Source organism: Phoca vitulina, unplaced genomic scaffold (assembly GCF_004348235.1).
Source record: "Phoca vitulina isolate PV1807 unplaced genomic scaffold, GSC_HSeal_1.0 scaffold40, whole genome shotgun sequence".
Taxonomy (NCBI): domain Eukaryota; kingdom Metazoa; phylum Chordata; class Mammalia; order Carnivora; family Phocidae; genus Phoca; species Phoca vitulina.
Window position 1 is genome coordinate 24011744 of NW_022589743.1, and position 20216 is coordinate 24031959.

The following is a 20216-nucleotide window of genomic DNA, read 5'->3' on the forward strand; positions in this document are numbered from 1 at the left end:
TTTATTTATTTATTTATTTATTTATTTATTTATTTATTTATTTATTTGAGATAGAAAGAGGGTGAGTGCACATGCATGCATGTGAGCAGGGGGGAGAGGCAGAGGGAGACGGAAAAAGAATCTCAAGCAGACTCCACGCTCAGCACGGAGCCCAACGCAGGGCTCAATCTCACGACTCTGAGATCATGACCTGAGCCAAAATCAAGAGTCGGACGCTTAACCGACTGAGCCACCGGGGCACCCCTACTTTGATGCTTTTAAAAAACTTTCTCTTGCTTACCTTCCAGCCCCTCCCAAGTAACGCCACCACTACCAGATTCCATGCACATACAAATACCCACGTACAGATTTTTCTTTTAAATCAAATGGTAGCACATACATACACACTTCTGCATCATGTTTTTTCCCTGAACAGTCTATCTTGAAGACTGTTCTCTATCGGTTCTTTTTAACGGCTGCCTAATATACCACCGTATGGTGTGCCACAGTTTGACTGTGTTCTACTGATGGGCTCTTACACTGTTTCTCATCTTTGGCTACACAGAGAATGCTGCAATGAATCTCTTTGTGGATAGGTTATTTCATACATGTGAAAGCATGACTACATGATAAATTCCTAGGTGTGGAATTGCTAGAGTCAAAAGGACAGGTGCATTTTAAAATTTAGGAGTTATCATTGTGCTCTATAGAGGCTGTAATCTTCATGTTTTAAAAATACAGTTCCAGGGCGCCTGGGTGGCTCAGTCGTTCGTCTGCCTTCGGCTCAGGTCATGATCTCAGGGTCCTGGGATCAAGCCCCACATCGGGCTCCCTGCTCAGTGGTTAGGCTGCTTCTCCCTCTCCCGCTCCCCCTGCTGTGTTCCCTCTCTCGCTGTCTCTCTCTCTGTCAAATAAATAAATAAAATCCTTAAAAAAAAAAAATACAGTTCCTCTGTGCCAAGAGTTGTATTTTAGACCAATCTTAGCTCTACGAGAAAGTCCTATAAGGAGTCTTTGGAGATCATGTTTTGCAAATTAGAGACAGAGCAATCCCATGCTGGAGAAAGGGTCTAGGCACAGGCTGTTAAAAGAGGACCACAGAGAAGGCCCCGGGACAGGGAAGGAGAAGCTCCTGGGCAGAGCCTCAAGACCCCACCCTGCAGCCTGGAAGTCCCTGGGCTCTTGGGAAGCATTACTTACATTCTCCTGGGTGCCAAGATCTGGTTTGTGCCAGGTTTCAATTTTAATCAGAAAGTCTTCTTTCATGTATTCATTCTGCAAGGGAAAAAACACCTTACAGTTACCAGCCTCGAAGTTGGAGAGTAACCATCTCCCATTCTTTTTTTTTTTTTTTTAAAGATTTTATTTATTTATTTAATTGACAGAGAGAGAGAGAGACAGCGAGAGAGGGAACACAAGCAGGGGGAGTGGGAGAGGGAGAAGCAGGCTTCCCGCGGAGCAGGGAGCCCGATGCGGGGCTCGATCCCAGGACCCTGGCTGGGATCATGACCTGAGCTGAAGGCAGTCGCTTAACCGACTGAGCCACCCAGGCGCCCTCATCTCCCATTCCTGATCGCAGGTGGTTGAGAGACTCCAGCCTCTGCCTTACAGTACCAGCTAACTTGACCAGGAGCTCACGGTATGCTAGGGGCACATTCTCTTGTTCAATTCTCATCCCAGCCTGCGAGGGCTGTAGTAATATCATCCTCATTTTACAGACGAGGAACGTGAAGTTCAAAGAGGGGAGGTCACTTGTCCAAGGCCACAGAGATGACAGAGCTGGGCCTCAAAACCCTATGTGTCTGACTTCAAAATCCATGTATTTAACCACTCGACCATCCTGCCTTTCGCACAGAGCACTAATGATTAACACGAGAAGGAATGGTTCACCAGTGCCCCATCCACCAGCCAGCCTTTTACTGAGGCCTGAAGTTCTCTCAACTGAACCCCTGGTGCTTCCTCCCTTAGTGCTCTTTGAAATGTGGTGCTCCTCGGAGGGAGGCGCCTATTAACCTCTGAACTCCTCAGCCGGAGTTAGGTTGGCAGAAGCTGCTTCCGTTTAGCAGCAGGGACAGGCACCTGGATGAGGGAGCCGAAGGATGGAGAGAAGGGGCGATGACACAGGGGGTGGATGTAGAAAAGACACCTTGCTGACTTCTCAATTTTGCCAATGGAAAGTGCTCCCCGGGGTCTACAGCTGCACATGTGGGAAAGCCACAGTCGGGTCAGCTGACCTGGTTTCAGAAACCCTGAGAAGGCATGATGTGGGAAGGGCAGGGGAGAGCCTCGGGTCATCCTGCACACGTGAGCCCCACGGTCCTGACTGCTGGACCTACAAAGCCACATGCCAATGCAGCTTAAGCAAGAGGCCACTGTGCCAGTTAACAGATTCCTCAGCAGGAGCGAAAGGGTGAAGCTTCAGGGACGGCAGTCCCCTGACAGAGACGAATACCCAGGAACCTCCAGTGCGGTGACATTTTTATTTCTTCTTTTCTTATAGATCATTTAAGATCTCCCCCACATACATACCCGCCCCCCCACCCCGAGAATTCTTACCGTAATAACTGCTCCATGGCAAGGACATGGAAAGAAGAGAGGAAAAGATTAATGAGGCTGAATGAATATCTGCCCCTCACCCCCAGGGACCACGGCAGAAAGGAGTTGTCCACTCCCGGGGGCTTAGTCCACAGTTGCCTTTCAAGGCCCGTGAGTGCATCTGGTCCCTCAAATGCACCAATCCTCAAGTTTCCCTCATACAGAAGTCCCAAGAGACCCAATCCGGAATTTCATTAAAGCGATGCCACTAGAAGTCCCCGAGATTCTCTCCAGCTGGGCAAGGAAAGGGGACCGGCTCTGGCGCGCCCAAGCACCAGGACCTGCCACTCTGCCGTCAGAGCATCACCTGCTGTCCCGCCGCCTCCTGGGGGCCAGAGAGGGCACTTTGGGCCAGGCACTGTCTGTCTGCCTTTTGCACGCTTCCTCCCACTGTAACCAAACCTCACGCCCTCTGCACTCCTGCTCATTGTAATGAGACCCCTCGGAAAGCACAGTTCAATTATTTATCAGAGAAAATGACCGCAGCTGTAATGTCACTGGGGAACAAACCAGCTCTCCTCCTGACCACAGCCTAGATCACTCTGTACCTCTGAACTTAGGACTTGTCTCAGTCTCTCATGGACGTCGCGCGGCCATACTGGAGTTTATGGGGCTAACAGTCAAACTCCGTAACTCCAAAACTGAAACTAAGGTTACCTCTGAGATTAAGATGAGGAAAGGGTGAGATATAAGGGATAAGGTCCGCCTTGTAGAGAAACAATCCAAGAGACTACTAGTCATTTCCCTGTAGCCGATGAAAGATACTTGCAAGAAAGCACCAGGTTAGGATTATAACTACGTGGCCTACTGAAGTCATCGCCCCGTTATCAGCTTGAAGAAAAGCAGTTAACAAAAAGGAAATGGTGGGCATGCTATTCATTGAGCGGGAGGCCGAGGAGGCCAGGTCGGCAGAAACTCTCCCGTGCTGCACTGGCGGCCGCAGCCTCAGGCCGCCTACGTGGCCCACCTAGCAGCCCCATCTCTAGTGGAGACCGCGGCGGCAGCCGGGCCCGGGTTGATGACATGAGCCACGAAGGTTCCCCAACCAACCACCTGATTCTGAATCCATGTTCTCCATGGCACTTGGCATGTCTGGCCTCTGTAGGGACAGAATATGCTAATCAATGGACACAAGAGTCTGATCATTTAAACCAATGGGCATTTCCACCGCATGCTGGCATTCTGACTCTACCTTGTTTCCCATGGAGAAGAGTTCACAAGGGAAGAACACCTTAATCGGCAAACAGGAACGCCCGGTGTCATTAGTAATTCTGTATTTCAATATAACTTAATATATCGGCATTTGGGGTTTTCATACATTCATCGTTCCTAGACCCTGAGAAAAGGATCCACTCAGTTCTGACAAACTAGATTTCTTAACCTATGAGGGTGCTGACCTTCCCTGGCCTTTAATGCCAACCTGGGGGACCAAACAATCTCCTCCAATCTTCTCTAGTCCTCCCTGTCCCTCCAAACACCTCTGCATTCAGACCATTTCTTTTTCTTCAAACTGCAACCCTAGGTACACTGGAGGAGTCTCAGGAAATCCTCCGCAGTTGGGAAATAGTGCTCTCCAAATAAGACTAATAAGGTACTGTAAAACCATGGCTTAGTGAGACTCTATTCAGGCCAGGGCTAAGGTTTACTTCCCTCTTCCTACTTGCATTCACAGGCCATGCCTCATCTTACCCCCTCCTCCTGTTCCAACCCATCAGCATCAGGAGGCAAGAAACAGAAAGAAATAAGGTAAGAGGACAGAAAAAGCTGATAGTGAGCAGAGTATCACAAATCTGTTTTTGTTCCACTCAGAGTAAGGGTATGTGGACTTTTACCTTATGCTCCTTTATCCATTCTCACCCCAAACTTTAATCTACTTTGGCCAAGCTAAGGGGTTTGAACGACTGATCTTTCTGCCACCAATCCCCAGAGGGAACTGGAAAGTAGCCTTCTTATTTCTATCTCTGAGTCTCAAAGAGCAATGTCTAACTAAATAGATCTAAGATTCAACATATTCGTTCTGTATGATGGAGGGTTCTCACCATGAGGCCAGCAGCCACTGAGGAAACCAACCTTCCCTCCCCTACTCCCTGCTTCTCCTCCTCACTTGAATATTTAGAAATTATATTTTTCATCTTTTTTTTCTTTTGGCCAAGGATCAGGACGATATGTGAAGGAACACTTGGCATCTAGAAAAATGCCCATGTCAGCTGTACCACGCTCTCCCAAGAATTACACAGAGGACAGAGGCACTGGGGCATCTCTCAATCGGCATAAGCTCTGTATGCAGAACACTGACCCAGGCATGGAGGAGTCTGCACTGTCTGTTTGCGTCCTTTATGCCAAGTTGGTTAAGGTTCTTATGACGCATGCTCAATGGCAACTCTCCTAGACATAAAGAAAATTCACCTTTGGCCCTAGACCAGACACACCCAGCCACAGTGCACACTGTCTTTTAAGAATGTATGTGCCTGGGCGCCTGGGTGGCTCAGTTGTTAAGCGTCTGCCTTCGGCTCGGGTCATGATCCCAGGGTCCTGGGATCGAGCCCCACATCGGGCTCCCTGCTCGGCAGGAAGCCTGCTTCTCCCGCTCCCTCTCTCTCTGCTTGTGTTCCCTCTCTCGCTGTCTCTCTCTCTGTTAAAAAATAAACAAAAAATCTTAAAAAAAAAAAAAAAGAATGTATGTGCCTGCCTCTTTCCCAAGAATTTAACAACTTCCTGCTCAATGTTAAGGGAGTAGTAATGTTTGCATTTTCAGCTACATCAATGAAACTCTAAGTGTTACACATCCCAGGTTCCACCCATGATTGTACATCTCCTGACACAAGGTTCTTGAACCTCTAGGGCCACTGAGGATTGGAGACAGCAATGACTGTGCTCTAGACTTTAGTCGTTCCCAAAGTCCACAGGATAAGGACTACATGGGTGGAGCATCCTCACCAGATACAATCTGGGAAGTCCAACAAATAAGGCAAGTGTAACAGTACACGTAAGGAGAGGCTGGCAGGAGGGCCCCAGAGCCAGATTGTCTACACTGACAAATTTGAGTTGTCTAGGGGAAAGGCCACTCAACTCACAGCCAAGTTCCAGGGGACCTCTAAGGATATGGATCAGTACTAGCCCTCAAGACCTAGGAATCCTAAAAAGCTAAGAGTCTGAACTACTCAAAGGGAACCCTAGAATGTCTAGAACAGAAAGTTCTCTGCCTTCAAGTCTTTCCTTTCCAGAAATTCTAGATAGGAGACTAGCCAAGAAAAAGACAGTAATTCCACCCCTACCCCCACCTTAAATTCTAGAACATGCTGGTTTTGCGTAAGCCATCATTTCAGGGCTCTTAGCAGTGACACCCCCTCCTCCTTGTCTCCTACCCCACAAATCTGACATGTACATTCTGTGTTATATATTTAGGGGATAGCTGTTTCTAAATCCTTTGTCATAAAGAAATTGGGCTTATTTTAACTTTTCCCCAACAAAATCAGGGTTTCATTGCTACGTTTTCTGGTGTCAGGCCTGGCCCTCCCCCAGGGCAAGAAGGTCACCCTTCAGGTCCTTTCCTATCATTGCCTCACTCAAGAGTTCCTTGGCCTCAAAGCTACTTTCTAAGCCAAACCCAAATATATTACATTAAACTGGAAATTTCAGTATCTAACAATAAACGAGTGGTTTAAAAAGATCATAGTGCTCTCATAGGATGGAATACTACGCAGACATTACAAATTTAAGAAATAGTAGACTACACAGTGACAGGGAAAAGACTCTAAGTAAAAAATGAGCAATTTAAGAGTTAGTATGATTTGATCTAAAATTTGTCTTAAAAATGTGTCTGGAGATAAACACGTAAGCATTAAAAAAAGGATTAGCTAAAAAGATACCAAAATGTCAACACTGACTATCTAGAAATGGAAGAATCCGGGGTGATGATTTTCTTCTGTTTGTATGTATTTTCCACAATTTAAACAGAGAACACTACTTCTGTAATCGGTAAAGACAATCATAATTATTATACCCTCCCAACCAAGAGGGGCTGGTTCTGTGCCATCACTTGGCGGTTCCCACCCAGATGGCCGCCAAACTGAACCAGACAACACTGACACTCACCACCAGCCTGAGGGGGATCCCCAAGCTCATCCTTTCATTGACTTCATCTGGAAAATGAAGGTGGGACACAAAACCCTCATTCACGGCCACCCTTGGAGCCTACTTGACCACACCCTGCGTCTGCTTGGGGCCCAAACTCCAGCTTCTGGCCAGGTCTGCACTTACCAGTTCTGCAGTAAGGGTAGGCATTCCACGCTTTTTCATGTATATTTAGGGCTCCCTCTGGGGCTAGCATTCGAACAAACGTGGGCACTTTGCTGTGGTAAGAAAAGGCAGTTATGAAGAGAAATGGAGAACAGAAAAGACAATGGGCTTTTACATCACATTCTTCAGGCCATAGCTCCAGCTTCTTCAGTGGGGTTGGCAAGCAAGTTTCCGTGAGATAAGCAGGTTACTCTTCTGTGTGAGAAGCTTCCTGTTGGAGCCTGACACCCAAACTCAGCTGCCTACTAACATCCCCCCACAACTCGCCCCAGCATCTCACCACCCATCAGGAACAGGACGGCAGGTGGGACCCTTGGCTACCGGCCATGGCTTATTAGTCCTTACATTATCATGACCCATTTTTCCCCAGCTCACCGGGCCCAGGGCGTTATACTACACACTGCCAAGGATGGGACACCTTCAAGAGTGGACCAGTCTAGGTTTATGGGCCACAGTGACTGGCTGATGGACTTGGAATATGGGATCCAAGATGATCTGATCTGCTGTCATCAGTTCTGGGAGGCCACAAGGGCCTCAGGGCTATCTGTCTCCCAGGACAAAATATTTCTTCTGTTCAATTCTTTTTGTCTCAGGGTACAGAACAGCATGTATAGTATGAGCCTTTTTTTTTAAGATACATATATTCCTCTTCCTTAGTTTTTAACTGGTAATCTATGCAGTCTTTAGTAGGCTCCAACAATCTCATCAGCTTTAGTGCCTGAGGCCTAAGACAAAAGAGCTAGGCCTGGCAGAGAGCTAACCCAGGCATTCAGAGCAACCCTCTGAGATTCATTCACTCACTGCCACACTCATTCAAGTAAGTCTTCCCGTGTGCCAGGCAGCAGGATACCTAGAGAAATCACACAGACATGGCTCCTGACTTCACGGAGCTTCCATTCTAATGGGGAGTCTACCTAAGCAGGCAGAGGACAGCACTGTAAGTGTGCGCCACGGTGGGTGAGCACTGGGCTCTGGGGGGCAGAGCACTAGGAGAACGCGGTGTGGGAGGCATGGCGTGTGGGGAGGCTCCTCAGGGAGAGGAAGAATTAAATGAACACACAGAGTAAAGCATGAGTAGGACTGAGCGAGATAAAAGGATGGGAGTGGGCTGGGAAAAGCTGGGAGAGAGGGAGAGGGAAGTTTGGAGTAGCCGGTGTAAGGTATGAGGCAGAGAATATAAGAGAACGTGCAGAGGCTAGGTCATAAAAGATCTTGTAAGTTAGGTTAAGAAAGAGTCTGGACTTTATCCCAAAGGCAAAGGAAAGCCATCCAGATCCATCTAAGCCAGCAACAGATCTGTCTTTGGACAGAACACTCAAAGTTGTGCAGAGGAAGGGAAAGCAGCGCGTGCAGTCAGGAGGCACCAGAGTAATCCAGGCAAGAGAGGACGGAAGGAAATGGACGTGCTGGAGATACTAAGGAGTCAAAAGGACTTGATCTGATGTGAGGGATGAGGAAGAGGGTGGTGGGGAACCCATGTTTCTGATGGCAGCAACTAGATGGCTGACAGGAAGGCTTTGATCCTAATGAGGAGAGGTGGTCAAGGCGCTCAGCACCATTGTTTTCTTTTTAAAAAAAAAATTTTTTTTTTTAATTCATTTGAGACACAGAAATACAGAGAGAGAGAGCAGAGAGCATGAGCAGGGGGAGAGGGAGAAGCAGGCTCCCCGCCCGCTGAGCCAGGAGCCCGACATGGGGCTCGATCCCAGGACCCTGGGATCATGACCTGAGCTGAAGGCAGACGCTCAACCAACTGAGCCACCCAGGTGCCCCAGCACCACTGGTTTTGATTTGGTTTTTGTAGTTGAGGGTTTTGGGGTTAAGTAAAGAGTAGTGGTGGCAGCTCAAAGTTTACCCGCTCTCTTTTAAGGACAAGGGTAGACAAGTCCCACCCTCCACAGGTACAGACCTCCTCTCTGACACTTTGGTTGGACCAACTGACTCGTAAGGAAGCAACTGGCCCCTTCTGCCAACCTCACTATTGGTTTGCAAAGTCCTCTTTAAATAAACACAAATGCACTGTGGGAAAGGCATGTCCTGAGCCTTATTCTACTCAACTGCTAATGGCTTAGTAAGGATTGGCTGGCAGTCAACTCAAGGTAGGGATGGATGAAGACGAAGAGGAGACACGGAGGGACAAGAGCACAATGGCAAGGAAATGGGATCATGATGAGATTTCCCCCACTTCACAGCGCTGCCCTCCTCCTGGCTCCCGCTCTCACAAAATCCATGACCTCTACAGCCTAGCACTTTTATAGCTCCAAGCAGCAGACTATGCTAAAGCAGGGATTTTGCCAAATAAAAATGAAATTGGTTTCATTTCTAGTCAGTTCAGTGACTAGAAATTAAGATCCTGGTTTATGTTACACAGCAATGTGAATGTGCTTACTGCCACTGAACTTAAAAATGGCAAAAAAAAAAAAAAGAAAAGAAAAAGGGGGGGCTGCCTGGGTGGTGCACTTGGCCAACTCTTGGTTTCAGTTCAGGTTGTGATCTTGGGGTCTTGGGATCAAGCCCCTCAGCGGGCTCTGAACTCAGCACAGAGTCTGCTTAGGATTCTCTCTCCTTCTGCCAGCCCCCCAATCCGCTCTCGTGCTCTCTCTCTCTCAAATAAATAAATCTTTTAAAAAATGGTAAAAATAGGGGCGCCTGGGTGGCTCAGTCATAAAGCGTCTGTCTTCAGCTCAGGTCAGGATCCCAGGGTCCTGGGATCGAGCCCCGCGTCGGGTTCCCTGCTCCGCGGGAAGCCTGCTTCTCCCTCTCCCACTCCCCCTGCTTGTGTTCCCTCTCTCACTGTCTCTCTCTGTCAAATAAATAAATAAAATCTTAAAAGAAATAAAAAATAAAATTAAATTTAAATTTAAATTAAAAAAATAAAAAATGGTAAAAATTGTGAATTTTGTGTTATGTATATTTTACCACAGTTAAAAAAGATTTATCACGTTTATTTTTTCCAGTACTGTACAATTTCTAAAACTAGCTTGGTTCAACTTCCATTCAAGCTGTTGTATATATATTTTTTAAGATTTTATTTATTGTCAGAGAGAGAGAGAGAGCACAAACAGAGGGAACGGCAGAAGGAGAGGGAGAAGTAGGCTTCCCGCAGAGCAGGGAGCCCGATATGGGACTCGATCCCAGGACCCAGGGATCATAACTGGAGCCAAAGGAAGACGCTTAACCGACTGAGCACCCAGGTTGGTGTATGTTTACTATGGCTTTCAGTGTCCTTTTTGTCAGCTTATAGTCTACTGAAATATTACTGTTTCAATTAGAGATTCAGCAAATTTGTGTGGTTTGCTATATAAATCAGACTCACTTTTAAATATTTATGCCTTTGATCCACAGAGAAGTACCAAAATCTCTCTGGTAACTGATTTTACAATATCAGAATTTAAAATACTACCTGTCCCACAATTTCACTTTTAGGAGCATTTACTACAAATTTACACACACAAATACAGCAAGAAGGCATCTTATGGGAATACTGCCCGTCAGCATCTGGACATGACTGTAAGCACCTGCCAAGGGAGGGCTGGTGAAGCGAGCTCCTGCACCCCGGCAGGTGTGCTCTGCAAGAACAGGGCAGGGCGTGCGGGCGGGGGGCAGCTCTGGTGACGGGCAGCAGGGGAGCAACGCCAAGAACAGTGTGCAGACTTTGATCTCATGTGCGTCCGAGAACAAGAAAGTGGAGCGCCCATTTACACACCCACACACACCCCTATACTCAGACAACTAAGAAACCAAACTCTACCACCTCTGGGGACTGGGAGCCTGGTTGGGGCAAGTATTTTATTTTTAAAAAATGTAAAAAGTGAAAAATCTTTAAATGAGCAAAGGAGAGCCACTCACACACACTCTCACAGGTGAAGCAACCTGAGCGCCCAGCTCATGACCCGGAAACACCCCCAGTTATCCACTATGTCCGCTTCAATACCTGGCCGCCCCTGGCTCTGCTGCTCAGCCACATACCTCTGTAAGTGGTAGATCTTGTGTGTGTACTGGCCTTTCTCACCGTCCTTCTCGTAGGGCTCGTTCACCAGGACCTCCACGCCTTCTCCGCCACCCGTTTCATTTTTGCTGGCCTCAGCCACAGAATACAGCTGCCCTACTTGATACTAAAGGGACAGAGAGACAGGAGTTATTGTCAGGGCAGAATTCTCAACAGGTGCACACAGTCCAGTTACCAGCACCTGTCCAAAGACATCACTCTGGGATTTCCCCCCCCCACCCCGCATCCCCCTTATTCTGCAGTTCCACATGGGACCTTGCCCTAATCCACCCACAGCAACTATGAACGCTGCTCTGTGGCCTCTCCTTAGCTATCAGATGCATTTAATTTCCTCCTTCCCATCTTTACATCCTCCATCAAGGCTTAAGGAGGCAGGAGAATATTCTTAACCTCACACCACTATCCAGAAAACACATTATAGAGTCCAAGGTAGCTTTTTCCCTGAATCTGCCTCTGGTATTAAGACCCTAAAACAAGATCTGGGTTGGCTGCTAGAAGTCTCTTTATCCCATTCATTTAAACAGATCCTAACACAGGACTTCTTGTTAAAGAAAGCTGCCCAGTGCTCTGTGAAATCCACAACCTCTGCTGTAAACTGGTTCATCTACTTATTTTTTCTCCAGTGTTGTGCAGCTCGTCACCCTGCCTACAGCTCAGAGAACAGTCTTGCAGGCAACCAAACCTCCAGATGCTTTCCAGAATCCTGGTAGGGCTGAAGCAAGTGCCCTGTTTCCCATAATGGATAACACAGATTCCTACCCCACAGTATGTACCTTTAATCCCAATTTGACAAGTGCACCCTCTGTGTTGGCACTTACTAGATGGCAAGGACCTAGTTTTCCTTTATGTGGGTCATAGGCCATCTAGCAAGTCACTGGTCAAGATTACTGGCCTCCTCTAACCCCCTCCGGACAACTCAGTGTTAGGACCAATGACCTGAGCACTGCCCAGGCCTGGCCCTTCTGCTCCCTGCTCTTTGACGGCAGCTGTTTGGAGGGAAAAATAAGAAAAAAAGAATGAGCAGCAACAGTTAATGCAGGAAGTTACATCTATACCAAAGGACGCCTTCTCCCCGCCACTGCCAGGGCCGCCAGCAACAACAGGTTAGGGAGTATGAGAAAAGAAAGATCCTTGATTACGCCGGGGGTGTAAAGGTTTTCCTCACCCTCTACATCCCCTCCCCAAACTCCTGGGACTCCCAGGAAGGACAGACAAGGGTTTTTCTCCTTTTGAAATGAAACTAGAGAGGCCGCATCTGTGGGTGGCTGCCGCGGACACCGCTGCCTGCAAGGAGGGGCAGCTTCCGGGGCTGCTGCACCTCAAACTTGGACGCCGCTCTACTGGGCAGCTTCATGAGCACCGCAGGGAAATTTCTGAGCAAAGTGCGGAAGGGGAAGCAGCACACCAGGACAATTCACTGTTCACCATAAAACTGAAAGAGCCCTAACTTCCAAAGTAAAAACCCAGTACAAAATGCCAAGGAAAGGCCCAGGCAAGCGATCAAGGCTCAGGTAATCCCATAAAGAGGAACATCTGGGTGTGAGCCAGCCACCTTGACCTTGCTAATCCTGAGCAACATCAGTGCTGCCTCAATGCCCTCAGGGAACTCCAAGCTGTCTCTGAGCTTTTCCAAGTCCACCTCTTGGCTGAGGCGAGACGAAACCCCTATCAAGTGGGTCAGTGTTTGGCTAAGCGAGGGGTTCCTAAGAAGGAACATTAATTCTGTTTTAAAGAAGAGCCGAGGAACATCTAACCACTGACTCGAATCCTAAAGGGCAGGCTGAAGAAGGCGACTGGGTGGTCGGCTGGTACTGCTGTCTGGGGAGGGGCCCCCAGGCAGAGACTAATCCCCTTCACTTGCAGGAATCAGAGGAATCAGAGGGCAAGCTCTAAGAGGATCAGTCTGTTGGGCTGGCATCTTCCCCCTTTAATCTCTCTTGATATTCTGATCCTTTAATCCCAATGAGACAAGTGAAGGCAGATTTGTTAATCCAAAGGGGTTAAGTAAGGCTGGCCTCCATAAGCCGCAAGTGAGGGACACTTTTCATGTCAAAGGCTTCCCTTTGGCACAGGGACTCCATGCCCTGGGAAAGCAGAAGGCAGCCACACTCGGATGGGGGTGGGGGTCAGACCATTACATCAGATAAAGAGCCCCAAGGAGGCAAGACCAGGATTCCAGCCTCCTCAGGCCTAGGACAATGATGCCTGCCCTTGTCCCAAAGAACTAAGACACTCAGCTAAGAAAAATAAGAGACTCTATCACTGGGAGTGGGAACCCAGGAAGATGCAGCAGGTGGGCCTGAGACACTGACAAAAAACATTATCATGAAAAACAGCATAGCTGCTGGTCTCACCCATGTGACCCTGCTGGGCCAGGTACCACAGGGGAATGGTACCATATATCTCTGGAAACGGGAAGTAAACCAGCTCTGCCCACATGGAAAGGGGTGGGCCTATCTAAGCCAGGAACCACTGGTGGACACACCCTTGTCAAACAGCCAGGGCTTTCGTGCTCTGCAGCAGAATGCCTAGAAACCCTATGCCATATTAGGCCAAAGGCTCTGGCCAGACAGAAGCTAATTGCACCCTAAAATATTGATTCAGACCATCAGGATGGTTATAAAGCCATGGCCTTCTCTTTTCTCTTTCTTCTCTTTCCCAACCTACAACAGAAAGCCCTGAGGAGGGGTGCCTGGCTGGCTCAGTGGGAAGAGCATGCGACTCTTGATCTCAAGGTCATGATTTCAAGCCCCATGTTAGGTCTAGGGATTACTTAAGTAAATAAATAGATAGATGAAAGAAAGAAAGTAAAGAAAGGAAAAGAAAAGCAAAGCAAAGCCAGCCCTGAGGGCCCCCAAAAAAGAAAGAAAGAGAAAAAGAGAGAAAGAAAGAAAGCCCACCCTGAGGGCCTCAAATCAAGGCTTTCAATTAGGAAGTGAATCCCACAGTAGCTGATGCTGGACTGTTCCCATGGGAACCATGAGTCAGGATGGGGCTTTTGATAAAGACTGAAAAGGTTGATCACCTTTCTTCTTGTTTCTTCTTTGGCTTCCCCATTCAAGATTTTCTGATCTTCTGGAACTAAGGTTCAAGCCATCAGAAAAGCAGCTCTGGGGCACTGGCTGGTTCAGTCAGTGGAGCGTGCAACTCTTGATCCCAGGGTTTTAAGTTCAAGCTCCATGGCAGGTGTAGAGATTACTCAAAAATAAAAAATCTTAGAAAAGCAGCTCCTACTTCCCCCATACCCAGGCCATGCACTTGCTTCCTCATCAGTGGTTTCTAGCTGAGAACAGGTTGACCATTCCCAGGCAGAAAGATGAATCCTAACCAGCGCTTACTTCCCAAGCTTCTTTAGGCTCTGTTCACCCCTCCCCATCACTTCCTCAATACTACAGAAAAACTGCCAATTGCAGATGCTCTCAAGGTGAGTTCCTTTTTTCCTCCATGCTTGGCCCCATCATAAGTAATCTCCAGGCTTATGCAGAGCAGCCAATACTGCTCCCGAACAGTCCTGGCTCTCCTGGATTGGCCACACGTCTCAGAAACATTTCCATCCTTGTTCAATGAAGATACTCCCTGTGAAAAGATCCATTTCATCCCAAAATGCACACTGAGGTACTCCCGAGTTTTGGGACACATCTTCCTGACTTGGAGGGTGGGATCATCCTGTTGAGAGAGTGTTATTGGACCCCCAAGAGGTGAGTTTTAGGGCAAGGGACATGCTGGGCCTTCCTGTTTGGCCTCCTGGTTTGGAAAATCACCACTTTTATTTTTCACAAAGAGAGCAAGGCCCCCGAAGGAGGTGGGTTAACAGGAACCCCCCAAGCCAACACCTGTCAGCGTAAGCACACGGTTCCCAGGGCCCAGGTACATGTCAGGTGCCTCCAGGGACAGCAACACCTATCCTTTCCAGGCCCTTTCCCTAGCTTCCCAGTCTCGTTTCTCTTATGCTCCTCTCCCAAAACTCCCAGAGCGTGTTCGAGGCCCATCTCTGGCTCCTTCTTCCAGATCTCCACAGTTCTTATCAGATGTGTAGCCCACCACAGGAGACAATCCTCTAGAGGGCCAATACCTGCCCACCCCTTTTGGGGTCAGGAAGCTCGGATAGTTGTCTCATCTAAAGTGTGCTGCAGGCTCTGTTGGCCTGATTTCATTTTTCAAAGGTCCATTTCATATTTGGAACAGAGTGTAAGTTATCACAGAAGCTTCATGCTGACACCACAGGAAAGATGATGACTGAGGGCACCACACTGGCTGACAAACTTCACCCAAACTGGAGCCTGGCTAGAAGCTGGGGGGCGGGGGGAAGGGGTGCAAAGAACAGGCTGCGCCAGGAGAGGAGAGTGGAGGAAGTTCAAAGAAAGGGTGGGACAAGGGAGGCTCTATGACAGTTTTCTGCTGTCCAAGAGACTATTCTGAGTCAGCATGGCCTATGAACCTTCTGGTGGCAAATCCCGCCAGGTCCCCATACACAGGAGCATTTGGCCTAAAACTATAAAAGGACAGAGGGCAAGCCAAGCCCATTTGTTATTCCCTGCCCTCCGTAAAAGGATTCCGGGCCTTGGTCTTCCCAGCAGCCACCTAGAATATGGCTAGGGAGGGCCTCGAAGATTTCCTGCCCTACTGGTTTGTTGCACAACCAGAGAGAGCCATGCACACTAGGCACAGTCCTAGCAGGTAAAAGGGGCTCGTTTAGGGGCGCCTGGGGGGCTCAGTCGTTAGGCGTCTGCCTTCGGCTCAGGTCATGATCCCGGGGTCCTGGGATCGAGCCCCGCATCGGGCTCTCTGCTCCGTGGGGAGCCTGCTTCTCCCTCTCCCCCTCCCCCTGCCTGTGTTCCCTCTCTCGCTGTCTCTCTCTCTGTCAAATAAATAAATAAAATCTTAAAAAAAAAGGGGGGGGGCTCGTTTAATCCCTAGTCAAAGTCACCTAGCAGGCCAACAGCTTAAGGCAGGTTGCACAGATATAAAAAATAAGTGCCTTCCTTCGACAGAAAGTGGCACCAGGAAAATTCTCATCAGGTACTGATTATCTCTAAGTTAGAACAACCATGAAAACTACATGAAGAGTATGGGCCACTTGGAGCCCAACTTAGCTAATGGTCACAAGCAATTATATACAACCATGAATAAAAAGGAAGAAAAGGAACTTACCTCATCTACAGACACAGGCAGGATGACTCGACTATAAGAGAGGGAAAACAGTATCAACTTCAGGCTCCGAATGCTGCCCAACATTCTTACAGCATCATCTTAGAACAGTATTAAATGTTTTGTTGCACATAATATATACTCACTGTCAAAAACCCAGCAGAGAATGGCCCCCTGAGTGCTCTGAGGCAGGATCATCTGTGCCCTTCAGGTCCCATTTAGAACTCTGTGATTCAGTGCAAACCCGTCCCTCTACCAGCTACTTCCCAGGCCTCTGACTCACATTTGGAGCTGTCCTTTTCTCCCTCTCCCCCACTAACATCTTTCCCAGCAAAACAAGCACCTGTCCCCGCAAACTCTGAAGCCAAGATGAGGAGTCAGACCTGAAGAATCAGGCCCTGGGGATTTCATCTCTGTGGGCCCCATCTCCTAACAATAGCCCTCAAGGTGGAAGGCGAGGACGGGGCTTAATCACCCTAAGAGCACATACCAGCTATCTCTGCTCGGGGGCAGGGCATTGCAATGCAAGCTCCTGTGACAAAGCCACCAAGAGCAGACACTCTACTCGTGTCCTGACCTCCAGAAGCTGTCCAAAGGCACCCCAATTGACTGCTTTCTTTTCTTTCTCCATTTCAGTGAGCACCCGTTGTTGGAGGTCCCGTCGGTAACCTGACAGAAAAGCCACGGCCAGCAAGGTCCCGCACCAGTCGGAATTCCACAGGGGTACGGGGGCTGGTGGCAGAGCCACAGCTGAGCCCCAGTTCAAAGCTGTGAGGTCAGAGAGCTGAGACAAAACCACAAATCATGCCAGCTCCCGAGCTTAGATTCTCAGTTCCCAGACCTTAGCTGGAACCCACTGGAGCCTGCTGCCCCTTGCATGCTTGGTGAAGCATGAGCTGCTATGTTCTCCTTCCTATGCAGTGGTTCCAACAATTGGGATCTGTGTTCCAGGCTGGTAAACAGCCCACTCACTATTTTCTAAATCCACGAAGGTCCCCCATGTAGCAAGAAGCACACAAGGGTCTGAGAAAAACACCTCACTAAGGGCAAGGCACAGAGCAGAAAAGTAGCAGGAAAACCAAAAGGGGCTTCAAGTCCTTACTGCCTGCTAAGCCACCTCCTCCAGAATGACTCCAGTAACACCAATCCTGCAGGTTACTGGATGCTGCCACAAATACCCTCCTCCCATCAGAGAAAGCCGACAGTGCAGAAAAATACTTTCAACTTGGAGGCCACAATATCTGCACCCTCAGAAGAAACTTCCTAGAAAACAATCCGCCTTTTATCTTCAAGAACAGCAGTAAGCATCACATCCAAGAATTTGCCGAAATCAAATCAAGGAGAATCCTGTTAGAGGAAGTGTCGGAAAAATCAACAGGGAAAACTTCAGGCCCTCGGCGGGCACCAAGTCTCCCCCTCAAAAGAGCCCAGCATCAGCCAATTCCTGACAGGACGCTCTTACATCCCAGCTGCGCGCCCAGACATTTCTCCCTGGCTCCTTAGGAGCAAAACCACTTCAGCAGCGATAGAGTGCAATTCCAAAGAATAGGGCCACAGGGGCAGTGCTGGGCTGAGACTGGAACGGTGCTCACTTCATTCAGTGTGACCTTCACTTCCACCCTTCCCCGAGCTGCAGCACTGCAGCCCCCGCCAAGTGTCTCGGATGCCCCCCTCCTCGTCCCCTGCCCCAGGATGCACACACACGGCACAAGTCAGGGAGGAAGGAAACACCGATGCCAAGCAGGCTGTGCATCCCCAGCACCTTGGACCTTTCCCTGGCAGGCTTCAACGGTAGAAGAACAAAGAATGGGAAGGAAGGACCTCTCTTCAGAACTCACTCAGATCTCTTCCGAAGGTCCCTTCCCTGCCTGACCTTCTTCACAGAACTACAGGTTTCTATAGACTCTAGGATTCATTTGGGAACAGAAAAAAAGATCAGGAGAATGGGAAAAGCCTGTTGTCTGGACAATCAAGGTTAAAATCCAAAGTGCTGGGGCACCTGGGTGGCTCAACCAGTTGAGCATCCAACTCTTGATATCGACTCAGGTCATGATCTTGGAGTCCTGGGATCGAGTCCCACATCAGGCTCTGTCCTCAGCCAGAGTCTGCTTGAGATTCTCTCTCTCTCTCCCTCTCCCCCCTCCCACTCGCTCGCTCTCTCTAAAATAAATAAATAAAATCTTTAATAAATAAATAAATAAATAAATAAATAATAAAATCCAAAGTGTACCACTCTCTCCTCCTGTTGGGATCCCAAGGTTCTTCCTCCTCACCATATAAAGCTCAGAGCTCTGGATCAACATCATCCTGGATGTCAAGAACTAGAAGTGGAGGGGCTTCAAAATGATGCTGTTCAGATGAAGTGTCAAGCTGGGATGACACCTGGGTCTCTGCTCCCTTTGTTATCCAAGGCTCCACACTACGTCCTAAATGTCCTGAACACCTCCAAGGAGCAAGCCACATGGAATGGGGCAAAGTGCTTTCAGTGACAAAATGGAAACAGCCCTCTGCACACCTGCCTGGGTACCAACTGAGTTCTACCAGTTGCTCTGGGACATCTCCCACTTCTGGACTTCTGGGCTTCTGACCCAAAGCTGCCCACTTGCCCTCCCTTCCAGCGAAGCAGTTTCACTGTAAATTCTGCACATACACATTCGATCTCTCCTCTTTGGGGGAAAAAAAAGTCTTGAAATGTTTACTTGGAACCATTAGCTTCAGTGATCAGTCATCTAGTGTTTGAAAGATTTAGCAATTTAAACATCCCACCCCGTCATCTGATCCCCCGGATTTCGGGAGCAAGCCTATCTCCCTGCAACACCTACCAGAAGTCACTCGTTTCCCACCCCAGTCACTACTCAAGAACTCCCTCACCTTCACTGTCTTTCATCAATTAATGGCTTTATGGGAACCTTCTCAATTCCTCAAAGCAACTTCTCTATCCTCTTTGCACCAAGACTAAGAATGCCCTAGAGACAGGCTGCCCCTGTCCCCCAAACCCCACTCCAGTATGTGTATTTATTATATATATTCACAAACAGATGCCCTCTCCAAACTGTCCTCTACCCTGGTAACATCCCAGCCCTCTTCATCACTCTAACTCCCACAAATCAGCTCCTCACCAATATCTTCTGGACTCCTCACCCAAGTGTCCCCAAGTCCCAAGCAAACATCCTAAGCTTCTTTCCAAGTACCTCCTCCTCTGCACCTACCACTTGGGTACCACGTCATGCCACCAGTCCCCTCTGCTATCTTTTCAGACCCTTCCTCTGTCACCGAAGCCTGGCCCTAACTCCCTGCTCCTTTTCCTCTGTGCACTTATTACAATCCTTCCCCTGATGCCTAAGGCAGCCACTCCTCATACTCCAGGTTCCCCTCACACTCCTCCCCATCATCTCAGCTCCATTCCTGAAGCTGTCTAACCGCTCCTCGGTCCCTATTCCTCCTTCTCCCGCCAGTCCCCTCAGCCACTCTTGCAGTTCTGGCGGGCCCCTCCGTCCCTCAGCCCCACTGTAGGGCCGCCCCACATCTCCATCCCCTCAGCCCCTCTTCATGCCCTATTGGCTCTCACTGTCCCCTTGACCCCATCTCAGGCCCTGTCCAGCCCTCATTGTCCCCTTGGCCTCTCCTCAGGCCTATTCGGCCCTCACGGTTCCTCAGGCCCCACCGTAGGAGCTGTCCGTATCTCCCTATCCCCGTTGGCCCCACCTCAGGCCCTCTCCGGCCCTCACGGTCCCCTCAGCCCCTGCTGGGCCGCCCACCAGCCCATCCATTGCTCTCCATCCCCTCGGGCCGCGTCCGGCCACTGCATCCCCTCCGCCAGGCCATCAAGCTCCCTGATCGTCATCCCCGACTCTCCCTTCCTCCTCGCTTCCGCACGGCCCGCGGGACACTCACTACTCCTTGAGCAGCACCATGTCGCTCCGCAGCTCGGCGGCTGCCCGCTGCCCGCCCGGCCTCCCGCCCGCTTCCCGGCGGCCGCTCTCCCCGTGGCCCGGCCCGGCCCGGCTGCCTGTGCGCCTTCGTCGTGGTCTGCTCCGTCCCCGCCGCTCTCGCTGCGGTCGCCGCGCCGGCTCCTGCCGCCCCGGCCTTGCCGCCTCCCGCGCCGCTGCCGACGCCGCCCGGAGCTCCGGTTCCGCAGCGCCGCGCGGGGGCGGGGCGTCTCTGCGGCAACCAAAGCGTCACACGC

General features: G+C 49.4%; 1 protein-coding gene across 1 annotated transcript in view; it reads right to left on the reverse strand.

Moving 5' to 3' along the window:
- Positions 1-20135, reverse strand: part of PITPNA (phosphatidylinositol transfer protein alpha) — a 40929-nt gene extending 20794 nt beyond the window's left edge. Inside the window, exons 1-6 of the mRNA XM_032428516.1 lie at positions 19925-20135; positions 16034-16064; positions 10843-10988; positions 6835-6926; positions 2536-2543; positions 1180-1254 (exon numbers count right to left, since the gene is read on the reverse strand). Of these exons, the coding sequence (XP_032284407.1) occupies positions 1180-1254; positions 2536-2543; positions 6835-6926; positions 10843-10988; positions 16034-16064; positions 19925-19944 (372 nt within the window). The 5' untranslated portion in view covers positions 19945-20135. The remainder of the gene's footprint in view (positions 1-1179; positions 1255-2535; positions 2544-6834; positions 6927-10842; positions 10989-16033; positions 16065-19924) is intronic.
- Positions 20136-20216: the final 81 nt, after the last annotated feature.